Below are 17,855 nucleotides of genomic sequence, written 5' to 3' on the forward strand. Positions count from 1 at the left end.
GTTGGTACACGATTTCGAAAGTAATATAATAGGATGTACTACCCCTGCTAGTAAATTCAGTGATCATAATCAAAACATTGAATTCAACAAACACAGGTGTATATTTAAATTAAATGTTGTTGAAATAGTACCTAGTATTTTTATTCAATAAACTACATTTATTACAGTTCCAACAAACAAGGTGAAACATAAATTCGACAATATATTTCAATATTTTCATTTCATAAACTGTTACACCAATTTAACTTAAATCGAACAGAAATGTTGGGTGAAAAATGTGTCGAATGTTTTCAATATCCATTGCGAACGGTTTCTACCGAAATTAGGTACCTACGTAGGTATCTATAGTAAAATTCCTTGGTATTGTGCTACATGAATGTAGACACGGTCTGCACAAACATGTGCGAGCTCGGAATAATTTGGAGCCGTGTTCTACCAAGCCTAACGCCATGTAAACGGCCGATCATTTGCTAATTAGTAAATAACCGTTTGAGCTCGTTTAGAACACAGTTAACTATGAATGCTGAGGTCAAGTGTTTGCTTCGGGCTTGAGACTATTTATATAGATTGATAATAATTGTGTGTTTAGACATGGTAATCGATTGCATAACTCATTTCCTCAGTTATGTATCTTTTTCAGAGCCTGTACCTATGTAAGTTAGCAAGTACTGCATAGACAAGTAAAAATATTTTATACACACAACTTATAACTTCAAAAACAGCAGTGCGTTTCTAGTTTCATTGACGTTGGTATTCATCAAAGCGTCTGGTCGTCTCCCTTCTGATAATGATCTCTCCACTCGACTGGAGAATATTTCTCACCGTACAAAACCATCGAGTGCTTACTGCTTGCCTACTGCTGAGCACATTAATACTGTCTGTATTTTATTTACTACTGAAGGAGTCACGATTCCTAAATGTCATCGAAAAACAACTGTGTTTATAGTGCCGTAGATTTTAGATTAGATTGGTTTGGAATGACAATCAGCTTTCGTTAAAATCTACGTGAAGTGGATAAGCGGACCATCAAAGCTTTTGTTTGGACTATGCGAAGCCACATACATGATCGTAGGAAGCACGTGAAACTTAAAAAATAACCAAAGTTTAATAAAAATATTGGGGCTGTAAACGCTAAAATAATTGAACTAACAGACTTATTCCCCACTGCATTAAATAAGCAGTTTATAAATAGTGTTTTGACAGTCTTCAATAAATATATCTGCTGATCATGATTTCATAATTTATACCGGTACGTAAATACATTGGAAATATTTACCTGTCACAATAATTATAAATATTCATTTGAATTGGACATGAATTTCCAGTTAAGTTATGCATTAACTACAGTTAAGGTGAGAGGTTAATAAGTCATTTTGCGCACATTAATTCGAATCGCATTTATACTTAAACCTTTAATTATTCAGTAGCTATTATGCTGTATAATGCATGTTACAACATGCGTATATTGTGAATGTTAAATACGTTATTAAAGGGCTTCTGCTCCATCGGACAGTGGAGTGAGTAATGTTCAACTATTAGACGGATTCTTATTTATAATTCAACAAGTTGCCTGTGCAATTACTCCATATATCCTGTTGTTAAATATTCATAAAAAGCCTTAAATAAAGGGGATCATTAGAAGCGTCGTTTGACCACGAGTTGTTAATAACAGTGCTCGAGTTCCTTTGATAGCGTCGTAAATTTCAATAGCGGGCCCTTCAAAATGTTTTATTTTATCTAGCCAGCGTCACTCGCAATAACTGTTATGATATGGCTGTGTAAGGGCGCTTCATCCGGTCGTCATTCATAAGTGTAGTATGTTATGACAGGGTAGTATAACTATTTATAAATTGCTACTTAAACGCTACGCTAAAAACTTACGCCTGGTGTTTATTAATCTCCGGCTGTTAAGGAATAAGTCTCGCATTAATTGTGTAGATTTATTTCAATCCAAGCTTTATTATCCTCAGTCTTTTTATCGTCGCAATGCTGGGCCCGGACCCCCTGTATCACAGAAAAGAATTGAGCATTTTGATAATGTATCACTTACTGATATTAAATTAAAATCACTACGATATCAACAACTTCTTACATGTCCCTTTGAGGCTGACTTTAATTTATAAAAAAAACCTGATCAATATGGAGTATAATATAATTTGATAAGGGCATCAGTCAGCAACACTAATAAAGTGCACTTAAACACAAATCCAGCAAGTGTATTGTGGGGAGCTGTCAGATTGCGAGGGCTCCAGTCGTCAATAGCCGCGAGGGTCGCCACCCCCGTGTTTGTTACCCCTTCGCCTTGTTTGCATTGTTTCACTGTATTTGAATAGAGTACGCGCACCCGCCGCCCTACAACTGTTACCGTTTTCATGATAATGTAAGCGAGATTTAATGATACAATCTATGTGAATAACGCAACGACTGCCCCACCGCATTACTTATGCACGCACATACCTAACCTATGTAAATTCTCAAACATTTTATTTAGTATGCTAAGTAAAAAGATCGCCACTTAAAATTCTTACAACGCTAGGGATGCAGTTTTACGGGTTATTACATTGAATGGGAAATGAGTGAGTCATAGGCGTGTAGTTTACGAGTCGAATAGAAATCGTCTGTTTTAAATGAAACTCAAGGAGCGAACAAGGCGTCCATTATTCATGAGGGCCGTTTCACGCCCGACCACCACCGAGCGAGCCCGAGCACAGCCGAGTGTCAGATTCCCGTGCAAGAGTCGGCACCTTGGCACCTCGGCCGGCGTCCACGCAAACTGTTTCCAAATCAATATCCGTGTCTCAATCAGTGCAATTAAGGTGGTCCGTAGTGCACGGCTCGTATTCGGAGTAATTAGTTTGACGCCGGCGCTTCGCCGAGAGCCGATAAATAAACGAGTAGAAATACTTAGCTGCCAACTGGAATTACGTTAAATGTGTACCTGCTGGAAGCTCACCGGCTTCTAGCTAAATCTACTACAGTGCTTTACCTGCTCTATGTTTACTGCCTTGACTGCTTTACACACAATTAAATTAAATATTTAATGTGTTTAACTCAATTGCTTAGTAATGATGACAATTTTCATTAAGGAAAAGGGTGAAAAAAAACCACACACACACATGTCATGTGATTCAAGAAGATAACGCAGCCAGCGTTGACTAATTGTGAACACTTACATATTATTACGTTGTTTTATGGCGTGGTTTAGACGGACCATAAAACTATGTTTATTAGTCACGAGCGTTCATGGGCTTATAACATGGAATAACTCAATATGCTCACGAATACAAGTTTTACTAAATTAGCCAATTTTGGATAAATGGAACGTTATTATAACGGAACACGCTGTACTGTATGGTAGAAGCAAATTCAATAATGCACCAAGGGTGAGTACGCCCTATTTTTTCACATGGTTCGGAATATCACGTCCCTCGGTATTATAGGGGTCGAATTTGAAAACACAATTAGACTTAATACAGAGGTGATTGTTGGCGGGCGAGGGTCGCAGGCGAGGGGTTACAGCAAATCCTTTAATTTGGCTCCCCGATCAAATAATAAAGCGGACGGAGGGGCAGCGGCGATATCGCGTTTAGTGGTTTTATTGCAAGCGCCATCTGCCGCGCGACGCACCCTGTAGATGGAGAGATAATTTCGCTTTTAAAGCGAGGGGGCGACCGACGCGGCGCGAGCGCGCCCAAGCGTTCATTGTGAGTTGTTGCGTTCGTTTAGACAATTCACAGCGCTGTATCCGCCTGTAGATGTACGAGATAGCGCTCCCATTATGCGGGGACCCTTAACGACTACCTGCATGTTGATGTGAACACTCAACGGCTATAATTTGATAAGGCACGCCGCGCGCCTCGAGCTGCTTCGCTCCTTACTATTGTTTATACTTTACGTTTAATTATGTTACGCCTCTCGTGAATTCACTAACAGGATGTTGAGTAATATTAATAGGTGTTATATTTCATCATACCTAATATGTTAACTTTATGTTTTCGCTTTATGTCATCATTAATTTTATTTTATTTGAATAAAGTTCACATTCGAAAACATCAGGTGCTCAAACTACCCCGAAATGATCAGATAAATAATTGATATCCTAAAATACCAAAAACAAATCCTCTTTTACAACTTAAAAAATGCAACAATACCCTAAGTATCTGGATAACAAGGAGGGATAAAGAGCCGCTATCCTAGATATCCCACCCCTGGTTATTATAATAAACAGTAGGTAAGCTGATGGGGCACGTGCAGTGTTTTTATCAATGAGAGTGATTGCGCGGGTGTGCGGGCGCCCTAATGCAAGAGCAAACAATCCTTGGGGCCGCGCATGAATAAATTTGAGCGGTGTGAGCGGTGCGAGCGCTTGGAGCGCATCGTCCTCCCCCAGCGCCATGGAATGGATGGAATCGCAATAACCCGGAGATTATTAAATTATACGGACACGTACAGCTTTCGAAACTATTCAAATGGATTTTTCGCTAGAATGCTTTGGTGATAAAACGAGTTTTAACTGATTCGACAGATAAATTGTTTTGATGTGTGCAATTTTACACACATGAAATATGTTGTGCATTTGTGTACAATTTTAATTGAGTTTTCCCACAGTTTTCTCTGAGATGACTAGTTCAATTTAATAAGTATTTCCCCTGGGGTTTAGCGATGTTAGATTGGGTAAGGTAGATTCTTATTTTATAATCGAGATTTTATTACAGAGTAATTTTTGGCAAAGTAAATATCAAAACGCGATGAAAGTGAAAGCAACAATATTTACGTAAAACGGTAACGCCAAAATAAAATAAAAATCGACTAACAACATATCGAAAATCTGTGCATGATGTAAAGGCTCATTGTTGCAAAGCAACGAGTTCTCGCCATTGATATATCAAAACAAGCGAGCACGGAGCGTGTGTCGGAGGGTGGCAACTCGACGAGCAGCCCGCAGGGGTGTCGACTGTCGACGCTCGTAAACCTGGACAAAGTATTTTATCGACATCCCGCCGCGCCGCGCACACCGACCCTATTCACTATTGTCTCTCTCCACATTCGTGACACTTCATGAAATCACTCCACCGTATGAATTCGCTCTTCAACTACCCGTTGTCTACATTACGACACATACCTACTTATCTAGAATTATGAGTACAGTTTGGATGGTGAAGGATCTACGTCGCTAGTCGATCCTGAGTTAGGAAACCGTTGCCATAATCGGCAGCGTGAAAGTCAGTCCGGGCGTGAATAATAGCTCGAAGCACAGAACAATAAGTCTCCGTGTCGATACTGCCACACAAAGACGAAACAATCAATTCACGGCGTAAGTAGGTGTGATTCGGCACGGTCTCACTACGGTCCGGCCCCGCGACTAACAAAAGAAAATCTAAGCAATTAGTCGTCGTCAGAAAGAGCGGAAAACGCGCGTTAGTCGCGGTCACGCCGGCGAGTGCGACTCGGTCACGACGCGCGGGAAACGCTGTTCCGATGCGACAAAACAGACCTTATTGACGCACGATATCATTAACTTACACTCACAATAAGAATTAAACTTGTATCGATATTAACTACAGCGTTTTGGCTGTCGACGTATTGTGTCGAAGTTAATTAAAGGAAAAGCTCAAACCGCGAACAAGTTTCAGCGATTAGAGTTAATTTATACCTACTTTTATTAAGTGTTTACCCGAGGCGACAGTCGCTCGGAGTAAAGAAAAAAAACAAGCACGATAGCAAATAAAACAGTAAAAACATTAGTTGTTATTCTATTACGCTCGCATGCAACACATAAAAGCTTAACAAAGTCGGCGGGGTGCATTTCTAGTTGTCGGTTGGCTGAGCGTGTTTAAGTGCTAATGTAATAATCCATTACAATGAAGCGCGGCACTGCACGCTAAATAGCGCATTCAAGCATTGAACTAGTGGATGGAGGCCGCCATCTGTCCGCCGCGCCGGCAAACAATACGACCCTTCGTAATCACCCCTCGTTTGCTAGTTTGCCAGAACCTAAACAAATATCACTCACCGCCGACGGCTTAACATTTCGAGGTTCAGGGTTCGGACCCATTGTCCGAGAGTTTATCAAACAAATCATAAACCTTGTCAACCTTAATATCTTTGATATGAATACCACTATCTAATACATATTTCTCTTGACCATATCATAGCATACCATAGATATTTAATAACAAGGTGCAGTAAGTTCCTGCATCATAAATTAATAATCAACAAAAACCTTCTTTCGATAATTGTTTAGTCCTCAAAATGAAAATTAATAAAGAACTGTAGCGTGTACGAGCGTACACCTGTCTTATTCATTTAAAAATCCACGTGTGAATATTAATTGTGTGAAACGAATGAGTGTTTCTTATTAGCCACGTAGCTTTCCGTGTAGTAAATTGATTGTGATTCCTTTTACAGTACGTGTTAAAATACAGGGTGATATTAATAAAAGCGGGGTTCGAGACAAGCTGGCGAGCGTAAAATCAACAGATTACCATGAAGCCCCCACGGCACCCTCGCCGAGGCACCCCAGATATACGAACCTATTTGTTACGATAGCTATTGTTCCGCGCACCCACTGGTCAGGGTTGTCATACCAACTCACATTCAAATATTTACACGCTTATATTTTATACATGTTGTATGGTTAATTGTTTTTCTTTTGAATCAACAGCAGCGTAAAAATTAATAAGCTTTTATTATCCAATCAATTCAAACACCATGTATTTTAGTCGCAGTAATTTTTCAATTAATCACCGAGCTCTTTGAACACATTTCAAGTAATTAAACGTTATGTTAGGTACTCAAATTGCAATCGGAAATCGATGACAATTACTGCTATCAACCAAATACTTACTTTCAAATAACAAGAAGGTAGGTATTAAGTCTAGCTTTAATATTAAAAAAATATATAGGTAAGTGTGTTTGCCAACCCTATTGGAGCCCCTTTTTGTGAATTCTACTAAGCGTCTAATTCATAGATATAGTTTCTGCGCTTTAGTCACGCGCTTTAGTCACGCGCATTAGGGGAAGCCTGCACAACTTTTGCTCCCTTCTCCATAATATTTCGATAATAATGTGTCGTATTGAATTCAAACGCCGCAATATTAAACAAGATAATATTCGATTTGCATAAGATTATTCTTCGACAAGGGAATAATAAAAATAATTTAGCAATTAAAACAACGCTAGGTGCAAATTAAAAACCGAAATGTCAACAAAGTGGCTTGACCAGGCGGAGCGCCCCACCCCCCGGGGGGGGGGGGGGCCGCGGGCTCGCTGTCAAACAACGTTTATCCAACAAACAGGCGCAGCGCAATAACACGTTTTTTTTGCTTTTACAACATTTCCCCGTGCGCCAATTCGCCCGACCACTGTTGTTAAAATATAGCCATATTTTCCCCCTTCAACTTTCTTTTGTACTGTTTTATTTTTAACCATATTTAACATCTGCTTTCAGAAAGTGGAAACATTATTTTTTAAACAAATTTACACGCTGACTTACGTTAAACGTAATACATAATTTAAAGAACATGAGAGTACATACCTGTTTATGCATTTCCACATTGAGGCCGTATGACATTTCATAGTACTGAAACATAAATAACACGCTTTAGTTTAATCGATTACAATTTATGCGAGTAAACGTAACGGCCGAGCAGTGACACGGTACGGTTTTGGCACAGATTAGCTTCCTCAAATTATAGGAGTCGAGTGACTAAACATCCGCACTGGCACAGTTTGGACGTCGGCCAGAAGTGTTTCCGACACATAAAAATTCTCGCGAAAATTTCCTCTCGAGCGTATTAAAATAAATTGCGAGCGATTTGGCAACACTTAATCGTGATTCATATCTGGATGGAGCGAACATGCGGGGATTAAGGCATGCCAAAATATATCTGTTCGTTTGAAATATATTGTCTGCTCTTGAACTGGCCACTAATACGTTTGCCTACGCACGCTTCTGACAGCTCGGTTGGCGCTGTGATTGATACGACGATGTTACAATATCTTTACTATCATATTCTCTTACACTTACTAAACATTTGAAATATTCACTCTTTAATATGTACATACAAACAAACAGTCCAGTCATTGTTTAATAGTTCTTTATAGGGACAATTATCTTAATAGGAGGGTGCATTGGAGCCAATCAAATAGAAAACATGTCAGTGTGACATGCGGGCGGCGAACAAAGGAACACATTTATTGATTTCACACGCCATAACAAATGTTACATGTGATAATTGTGATAAACATCTCTATTTAGCTGTTAAATTAGATGTCCCTTTAAATTAAACTATGTAGCAGTATTAATATGACATGTGTTTGAAGCCCGTGGCGTTAGTTTTTATACTATATAATGTCATGGTGTATTGTTGGCTTCGTTTTGACTATATTTTTTGTAGATATTATTATCATCATCTGACGTCGATGAAAGAAATAAAAAATATTTAATTTTAACTTACCATAACATAATGCCTTTGTATTTCAATTTTTTCACTAGCCAGCTTCTCGCATTCTAATTTTAAACTGAAACAAAAGAGTCCGTGTTATGGAGGGTTCAAGGCATTGACATGTAATTTCGTGTATTTACTACACGTCATTCGGATTGATGATAAGGTGTTATAGTTCCGAAATGTGTTACTCATGAGCTTTCTGGCGTATTAATCATCAAGTAACTATCAGTTTGGTACATCCTGACGAACAGCGATAACCGCCACGAAATAGGTCAAAGCCATGAGACTCGAATGGGACGTCATAAATTGAAGACTTGTAAACTTATTAACGCAAATACTGGAGTGTAGTCAGTACCTAATCTAACACTCGACGTTCTATTTAAGGAGCGCTTGTAACATTATTAAGATAAGAAATATAAGCGAACAGCTTGTTTTATAGCTGTTATCGCATGCATAGTGGGTCAGACCTGTTATGGTTATAGTTTTTATCGTCGCTTAACTACACTGTTCAATTTCAATTCTAGATTATTACCTACATACTTAACGATCACTGAAAACGACCCGATAAGAGTTTTATAACATAATAACTAATAAAGTAGGTACGGTAATAGGTAAGTTCGACGAACATACATTTACATATTGCTTAACAATACCTATGTATTGTACAAAAAACTAGCAAATTTTCTGTTAACTGAAAAAGGTTGCTGGAAAGCCAAGTTAAATTATTTCATTGCAGGATACTATCTACTTAAAATATATATTTTTAAATACCTTAGGCATAGGTACACGTCAGATATGCAAGTACCAAACAGACAAATATATTTTTTTCTTCTGCCAGTTATTAGGTCCCTATAGAACAACGTGCGTTTAAATCTAACCTGTTTCCCAGGGCCTCAATAAAATGATCTCCTACAAAGTTTTCATCTGTAAACTTAAAAACGCCTTGTAGGTAAATAAACGTCATTGTAAGGTTTTTATGTTCGTCGACAATGGTACGTCGCAAAAAGCCCGATAAGGGTGTTCTCAAAGGGCAACCAGGTAAGGGTTGATTCTCTCCATCCCCGTTAACAGGGGATACCGGATGATCCCACTTTACTTGTTTTATTTTTGTTGTAGTAAATCCTACAACCCCAAGCGATTCTCTTGATACTACTTACTTTAGGTTTTTTTATGGAGATTATTAGCATATTTGGATTTAATCCGAAGAAGGTTAGTGAATTAAGTACTGAACTTGTAATTATTTGCGGCTCTTGACCTAGCCTCACCTATTTTAGTGTAAGGTTGTTCTAATAAAATACTCACTTGTGATATTGGGCTTGCAGAAAGTTAAACTCTTCTTTGATCCTATCACAGGATTCTCCCACCGTGAACTTGATGGGTTGACCGGGTTGTGGGGGACCCTGGGAACAAACAACACACAATTAATGTCTTACAAGTAAACACCAACATCTTCCGTTACAATAAAGACTTCTTAAAACGAGAAATGCTCTAAATGACCATTTACAAACGTTTACTGAACACGCAACGGCTTAAATATTAGGAGCATACTACGTAGCTCATCAATCTCACTCTCAGCACAAAAACATTCCTATCACGAAACAAAAATTACACGCATCCCAAATTACCATAATACAAATTATCCTTTAATGACCATAATTCGGTGTGAGCCTCGATTAATAAAAAAAAATAAACAACGTCGACCGCTCGCCTCTTAACACAAAAATAAAGTAACGCGAACACGCGAGCACGTAATAATAAAGAAAAAAAAACTAACTCCATAATAAGAAGCACGAAAATAAAAATAAAGCGAGGGACACAACAACACACGGTCGCCGGGAGGCCGACGGCAAAAAATAAATAACCGCCGCTCGGTGCCGGCGCGAGGAACAAACGGACTTTAAAAATAATAAAAGGAGCGTAAATAAAAGCGTAAAAGGAACTGGCGCGGCGTGTAGACGTTGTAAATGGAGCTGCGGACAATCGGGCTCGGGAAAAATGTGGCCGGGAATTTAGTGAATGTAACCACCGGGGAGACGGCTTGCGGTCGCGCCGCCGTCTCACGCTCCGCCTAATGGCTGATCGCACTTAATAACGTAATAGGTAACATCGTGGATAACCTAACCGCAACGTCTAGGCACTGTTCGCAACATTCTAAGTTAATTCCTCCACCGCAATTCGTGCTTATTTACAACACTATTTATAACTGAGATTGTCGTCTAGCTAAAGAATCAGACTTGAATAAAAAAATCGAGACCTATTATGTTTCTCTTAATTGCTTTACAGTGAGCAAAGAAATGGTTTCATAAAAAAAGGAATGAAAGCCACACAGGCATACTGGAAGATGTAAATCGACACAAACAATTACTTATCCATGTTCATATCGTTGAATCACAAAACAAAAAGGAGTTTAAAGTTACGAGCTAACACAACGTATGTTTGGAGGCAAAAACAAAACGATATCGACAGTAGCAGTGAGAGAGCTTGCGTGTGGCTCGGCTACGCGACGGCACTCGACGACGTACCGTCCTCGCGTCAGAATGCACCGACACTTCAACCTTATTGATCTGCATTCAAGCAAAAAGTAAAAAACCTCTTGGGCTAATGTGCACTCAGCTTAACGTCATTTGTCACGTGGCTGTCTTAGATTTATTAACTTTTTTATTAATACAATTTATTAGACCAGCACTTAGCGGCTCTAATAATCAGTATCTTTTTGTAACTTCAAATTATGATAGAAAATAAGGTAAGAAATTAAGTTCCTAATAAAAACATTTTGACTAATACATAGGACTTACTTAGTTATTATTTACCGGTCTACCATTAGCCGTCTACACCCGCTTATCAGGCGCACAACAAAATCCGTAATACAGCAACACACTCAACAAGTGTGCGCGAGCCTTTACTCGAACCGGACATAATATTATCTGCGTCAATAAGTGACACAGCGTCGTCGTTTTAATTATTTGTTTTATTCGGCCATATCGGAGTTATCGCAGTAATCCGCCTCTCTCTCGCTGCCCGACAAACCTGACACCTCGTTATACGTAAAGTGTTTTATAGCTACGATTAAATCACCATATAAAATAACATTACGACTACGGATTAAATTAAACGCTTTCGTGTAATAAAATTGTATAACATGCCAATCGGTCGTCTGACCTATCGTAAATTTTGTATTATTTCATTTTTTTCATTTTTTCATTCATTTCATTCAAAATAATTTGAGTATGTAATATCGGTAAAATTAAATACCATTCTCGGCTCAGTCCCAACGAGCTTTAAGCAATCGCATTTATATTGCACGCAGGGACTTATTATGAGCAATTGAAAAGTCAAACTAAGCAGGTATTTATTTGGGTTTGATGTGGCTTCTAATCATAAGGTAGATAATACGGTTTTATAGTAAGTACCTAGTCAATATCAATCTGAAACTATTTATAAAATGCTGAACCGTTTTTTCCCACGGTAAGTATTAAATGTACCCTTCGATACTAATAGTCTCAACTTCGATCCAACCTACAAATCGATCACAAAAGAAACTGAAATAATCCTCGGCAATAATAGACTGAGTAAACGTTCCCCTCGACAAAAAAAAGATTCCCATAAATTATCGCCGAAAAGGTCAAATTAAAATACAATGAACAGTTTTTGAGTGGCAGTATTGTGTAGAGGGTCCGGATGAAAGGCCCGCATCCACCAGCCGCTCACAAAAACAAAACTAAACAGAATGCGTTTAAACGGATATAAAAAGAAATACGTGTTCTTATTTCAAATTATTGAATACGTCTGCCCACGTCTACCTGCTGTACGCTTCGGAGAGTATTTTCTTTTTATTGGATTCGAATTTCGAATTCCGAAACGGCTGAATGAATTCTGCTCGAATACGAAATTGAAATGAGAGTTTGGTGATTTATATTAACGTCGACCTCGTCCACTGGAGAAAACTCCCGAGAAGTGGATCGATGTCAACTGTCAACTGTTTATTAGTAATATTAGAAGCCCGCTCGACTCACAACTCACACAAGTTCAGCGGCTCGGTAAACATCTAAACACCATTCGCACTTACAAACCAAACAAGCATAGACAAATATTTGAACATCAAGATTGGCTTCGTAACGTTACGCCTTAACGTCAAAACCACGCGAGCTAATTTCTGCTCTATTGTATTCGTTTTAGAGCTCATAAAACGAGCGTAACGGTCGGATTTATTACCCTTTGTATCGAGAAAATAAAAAAATGCTAGTAAACTAATATGGTAGCCCGGGGAGCAGAAAGCTGATTTTATTTTCTCAGAAATACTACACCATTTGCCACCCGAGGTGGGCTGGCCGGGTGATTGATAAAATTTTATTTTGATATCAAATGTTGAGCGAAGCTGATCAATTCAAGTGTTATGTCCAAAACATAAAAAAAAACCTTGATCAGGTTTTTTCTCCGTCAGTGAAAGGGATAAAAAACTTCTATAACTAGGATATCTAAGTATTACCCAGTCTGGTAGAAGTGTGTCAGCCCTCAATACTTACCCGAACAACGAGTGTTTGATGGCATCTTGATTATGAGTTATGACGAAGCATTGTTTGCGTACTCCAAATGGTGTGTTTGTACAAACTGATATTGCATTATCTCAGTACAAATACCAAGCCATTATTTTAGGAGAAACATTGATTCAAGGCACTCCACTTATCACGTTGATAATCCTGACAAGACATTTCCGTTGATAAACTCATCTCGGCAATATTAAAATATCCGTCATTGACACAGATCTGTTATTTCTAGAACTCCACTTTATGTGCATGTTTGAAGAAAACTTGGAATGTTTGAGGAGACGCCATCTCATTTGTCCGTAGCGGTAATTCTGTCAGTCAAATATTTACCGAGTAGGACGCGACACGGATTTTAAGTAAATAGACATTTACATTAACACCCGCCGCCCCTCCCCCGCCTCGCCACACACCCCCGACACTATTATGACGGTCATAAACCACATGAAAAATAACTACAAATTGTCTTTCGTGGGATATTGCTAGGAAAATTCGTTTTCTTGATAGTAGTTACCTAGTGGGTGATAAATGACTTTTCCAAAAAAAAAAAATGTGTTTAGTTCAGTGTTTACAAGAATTATTATAATATATATGTATAGCAATGACAAGTTTCTTCACAAGCATGAAAAGTTTTAATTATGTGTTTATTCCCTTAAAGTTGCTATGAATGCATTCATTAGGAGGTAAACTTCGCAAAACTTCCTGAAAACCAGTTCCAGTGATTCCAAATTGATGAGCACCGTTTATTGAATTTAATAGGATATTATAAACAGTTGAGGTCAACTGGCATAAGTCGTAATTGTCCGTTTATTATAAGTCGGTAAATGCGCGCGCGTGGGAATGTATCAACTAATAACCTGCATTGTGTACATTACATACTATCTCAATTAAATACTTACGCCCAATACAAGAAAAAACGTAATGATCAGCCAATTAGCTTGCGACAGACTTGTTTTCAAACTGGGAATGTTTTCCATTTCAAAGTTGTCAAAGTAGTTTATTTTTTCCATTCAGTCAGCAGTTTTTTGTTCCCATAGATTAGTCTGACATTTCATAGGACACTAATAACTTGTTAAGTCATGCTTCCAGTGAAGTGGTGATGCCGATTACGATATCTTGTCAACAAACAATAATTTCCTTAAATGCAGTGTTTTTGTTAACGTTATAATTACCCGTTTACACTTTAATGTGGCTTATAGACAACAGCATTTCTTAAACTGGTGTTTAAATTACAAGGTTGCAAACCTGTGGTTTTATTATAATTGTTGCTGGCAACAATAGTCTGAAAAGGCGCAGTACTAAATGCAGTGTCTTCGTAATAAAAAATAGCACTAATGTATTCTCGAATTGTGGTTAGTTTCCGTCGGCTAGCTAGCGGCGACAGATGGGTTGCGGCTTGCGGTCGCTTCTTTGAACACCACTTGCTACCGTTATGCTCTATTACAGCGTCGTAAAGTTCAAAATCGTTTAACACACTATTACACACTTCAGCGCGGTTGTGAAGCACATGGTCAGCTCCGTTCATATTTTTTACACTAGATTTAATATGGATTTGTGAACAGAGAAATAACCTATCATATATTTCAATTTTAGAAAAAACTGAGCAGATGTTTTAAACTTTAAATGATATTAGATGATAAGTTAACAAGTTACAAATGTAAACATTTAAAAGGTGACGCGTACGATGATAAAATAACAAACTAAGTACAGTTATTCAGAATTGAAGTGTAAACAATGACATTTTTTTTTTATCCAACCTAAATCGTATTATTATTGAGAACAATATTACTTTACATTGTGCAAGTAATTTAAACGTTGAAATTAAATCGCTTTTTACCGATACACAGATAACACGAGAGGTGTAAACAGCATCACGTTATCAAGTAAGCGCATCAGTACTTATAACTGTGCTATAATAACATTTCGTAGTAGCGAGCAATTTCAAGAACTGGGTGTCAAAAAGTCTGAGTAAGCTTTGTTAATTCGTCCCCAGATTTCTGAGTATGATAAAATCCTTTGCAGACAATTTCACGGGTAATTGAGCGACTGACAATGATCGGCGGCCGCGCCGGGGGGCCGTGCGCCGCTGTTTCTGCCATTCCACTGTTTATTACTTTTATGCTTTTATTACCACTCAACTTTCTGAATAACTAAACTTACGTGCTTTGTACTATATTGTTACATTTTATAACTAACTTTTGAGCAGTTACGTGCAATTACGAAAATAACTTTTGCTCTGTTACAAAAGACATCAATGAGCTTAATTTTGTATGAATTTGACTGGTTTGAAATAAATTACTTGATCTTACTGATTTTTACAATGCACCGTTTCACTATCAGATTTCAATTCAATTCTATCGCTTCAATCCACTAACTGCATGCCATGCCATGCCAGCCACGCAGCCATGCAAACATGCCACGCTTTTCTTTACTTTATGTATTAGAACATTCATTTATTGATCTGAGGGTATTATTACCGTGGTAAATCATCGCAAAGGTCTAAATAACCACAGAAATATTAGATTAATTTACATTCAGAGTTTGCGACGGCAGACAGGCCGATGCCGACGGACGGCGGTATTTACATATTAAACATCTAGTACGACACGCAACGTGTTTTTTTTTAACATACAGTTTGTTATCCATGACAACGGCTTAATATGAATGTTTTTGTGCTTCAAAGTGAACATTAAAGTGTTGATACCGGTCCATTAGTATACACAGGTGTGGTGTCAGTAAGGAGTGATTTGTGTAGGAGAGCCGTCGCTTACCGGATGCCTAGCGGCCGCCACGGCAGCGGCGGCGGCGGCGGCGTTCATTGCGCCCGCGCTTGGATACATCCCTCCGTCAAACACACACGCTCATGGTCTCAAAAACACTAAGTAAAACAGGACACAGCACACACTCCACTAAGGACACACAACAACACAGGATCCACGCACGTTCTCCGAGTCAGTCACACGCGACGATACGCTGCTGACGAACTAGTGACGCACGTCGTTCTCGCGCGAACGTTGCAAGCGAACTGACGCGAGGGGGGCGCCACCCGCCGCTTCCCCCGGCCAGGCGAGCGACCCTCGCATGCCGATTGCCGCTGCCATACATATTTCTCCACTCGAATTTTTCGTCGACTATCTTCATGTTTGAGGAATACTTTAGCCGAATCGGAGATATACGCTCTAATAGATACGTATTATCTGGGGATTTTCTGCGAGGGGTGGTGGGTCGGTGTTACGGGTTGGTGGTTCGCTGCGGTTGACTTGCCCGATGTTATTTTGGCAAACAATATTGCATTGCATTTCTGTCTGAGCTAGCCAGCCTTATTCTCTTGATACCTAGTCACGTAGTTAAGTAGGTCACTCAGATGTCAGACTAATAAAGATTTCTGTGGACGCTTATCGCAAAGTTGATAGGTAAGTATGTCTACTTCTGCGTAAGTAGATAAATAAGAACCTATACCTACTTGACACATTAAATGAAGTCACTAATTGATAATCCTATGTGGGGTTATATCTTATGTACCTAAGTACCTACGCACGTAATCATTTCATTCAAGGTTTCTCAATGACTTAGGTACAGTAAGTAAGCTTTTATGAATGGATATCAAAACGACTTTTGATTTAAAAGAACTTAGGTTTATATAAGTACCTACTTACTTAAAGGCTGAAGGTCCTCCGAGAAGGTGTACCTATTGGGCCTCTATGCATATCCACGATGGTAATATAATGACATCAATTAAACAAATGCTGTCGACAATTGTAATTACTATAAAGCAATTGGAAACCATCAATGTCATTGAAGGCACCATTTGATCTGTCGTTAACATAATACAGCCAATTAGGTATATAATCTGTGATACAGCTAAGTATGAATCCCAACTCGATAGAACCATGAACAAAACATCTAACATAAACACTATTTTACCTTATTTATTAGGTAACCAATAAGGTAAAATGTGTCGAATTTCAATGTTTGTTTGCTGAGTTGCATAGGCACCTAAGTTTTGCTTTACCTGCCTACCTAAGCAGATATTTTTATTATTTTATTGCATTGATCTTTAAAAATTAGTGTCCATTGATGATCGCTCAAAGTGGAAGACGACTTTAACAATGATGCTACTTCATTTCATAGACAAAGGTAGGTACTTACCTACTTAGTTCAACCTACTAACGCACTCTCTGCTCAAATATCTAGGCATAAGAAAAATAAACACCAAGTACGCACACGATTAGGTATACCACGACCAACATAAAAAGCTATGAGCGTCATCAACAAAACCCGACAAATTAAGATTTCCACCAACTTTTACTAACGGAAAACCTACTATTTAGCTATAACCATTTATCACTGGCAACATTACGTGCAGGGAAAAGCCTGTGGTCAATAGAATAGATCGCATTATCGTAGCCGCGTACGCGTACATTTGCGGGCATAGATTAAAATATTAATGTGGGTGGTTAATTCGGTAATCCGCAGAGGGGCAGGTAATTGATACAGATGGCTGTGTATCGGTGGACCGGCGCCCTAAAGCTGCTACCACACTTTGCGTATTTACGACCACGTTCGTGTATCCTGGCTTTGAATCCTTTATTTGGATAAGTAGCTTATCTATTTACCTAATCTATTTTAAAAACATAATTTGTAGAATAAGTTATCAATGCTCCTGTAAAAGCACAATGAACCAATGGGACATGTAGCCAGTTTGTTCCTGTATGCATACTTAAGTGGTGCTTCTTGAAACGAGTGCTGCAAGATTCTCACATCTTCTGAAAATACGGATTTCATAAATGAACTTCGCAAAAAAGAATGGCTTTCAGCTTTTGCCTAAAAATTGGACACAAAGCACAACAGAGTTCTAAATCCT

General features: G+C 38.6%; 1 protein-coding gene across 3 annotated transcripts in view; it reads right to left on the reverse strand.

Annotated features, from left to right (window-relative positions):
* The window catches only part of LOC124636900 (transducin-like enhancer protein 4), a 54,391-nt gene extending 38,360 nt beyond the window's left edge, over nt 1–16,031 (reverse strand). For 2 of the 3 annotated variants that reach the window (XM_047173169.1, XM_047173168.1), the window contains exons 1-4: nt 15,763–16,031; nt 9,753–9,850; nt 8,460–8,523; nt 7,538–7,582 (exon numbers count right to left, since the gene is read on the reverse strand). In XM_047173169.1, coding sequence (XP_047029125.1) covers nt 7,538–7,582; nt 8,460–8,523; nt 9,753–9,850; nt 15,763–15,831 — 276 coding nt within the window. In that variant the 5' untranslated portion in view covers nt 15,832–16,031. The remainder of the gene's footprint in view (nt 1–7,537; nt 7,583–8,459; nt 8,524–9,752; nt 9,851–15,762) is intronic. The other variant, XM_047173170.1, reaches the window with a different exon arrangement.
* Nucleotides 16,032–17,855: the final 1,824 nt, after the last annotated feature.

Source organism: Helicoverpa zea, chromosome 15 (assembly GCF_022581195.2).
Source record: "Helicoverpa zea isolate HzStark_Cry1AcR chromosome 15, ilHelZeax1.1, whole genome shotgun sequence".
NCBI classification, from domain to species: domain Eukaryota; kingdom Metazoa; phylum Arthropoda; class Insecta; order Lepidoptera; family Noctuidae; genus Helicoverpa; species Helicoverpa zea.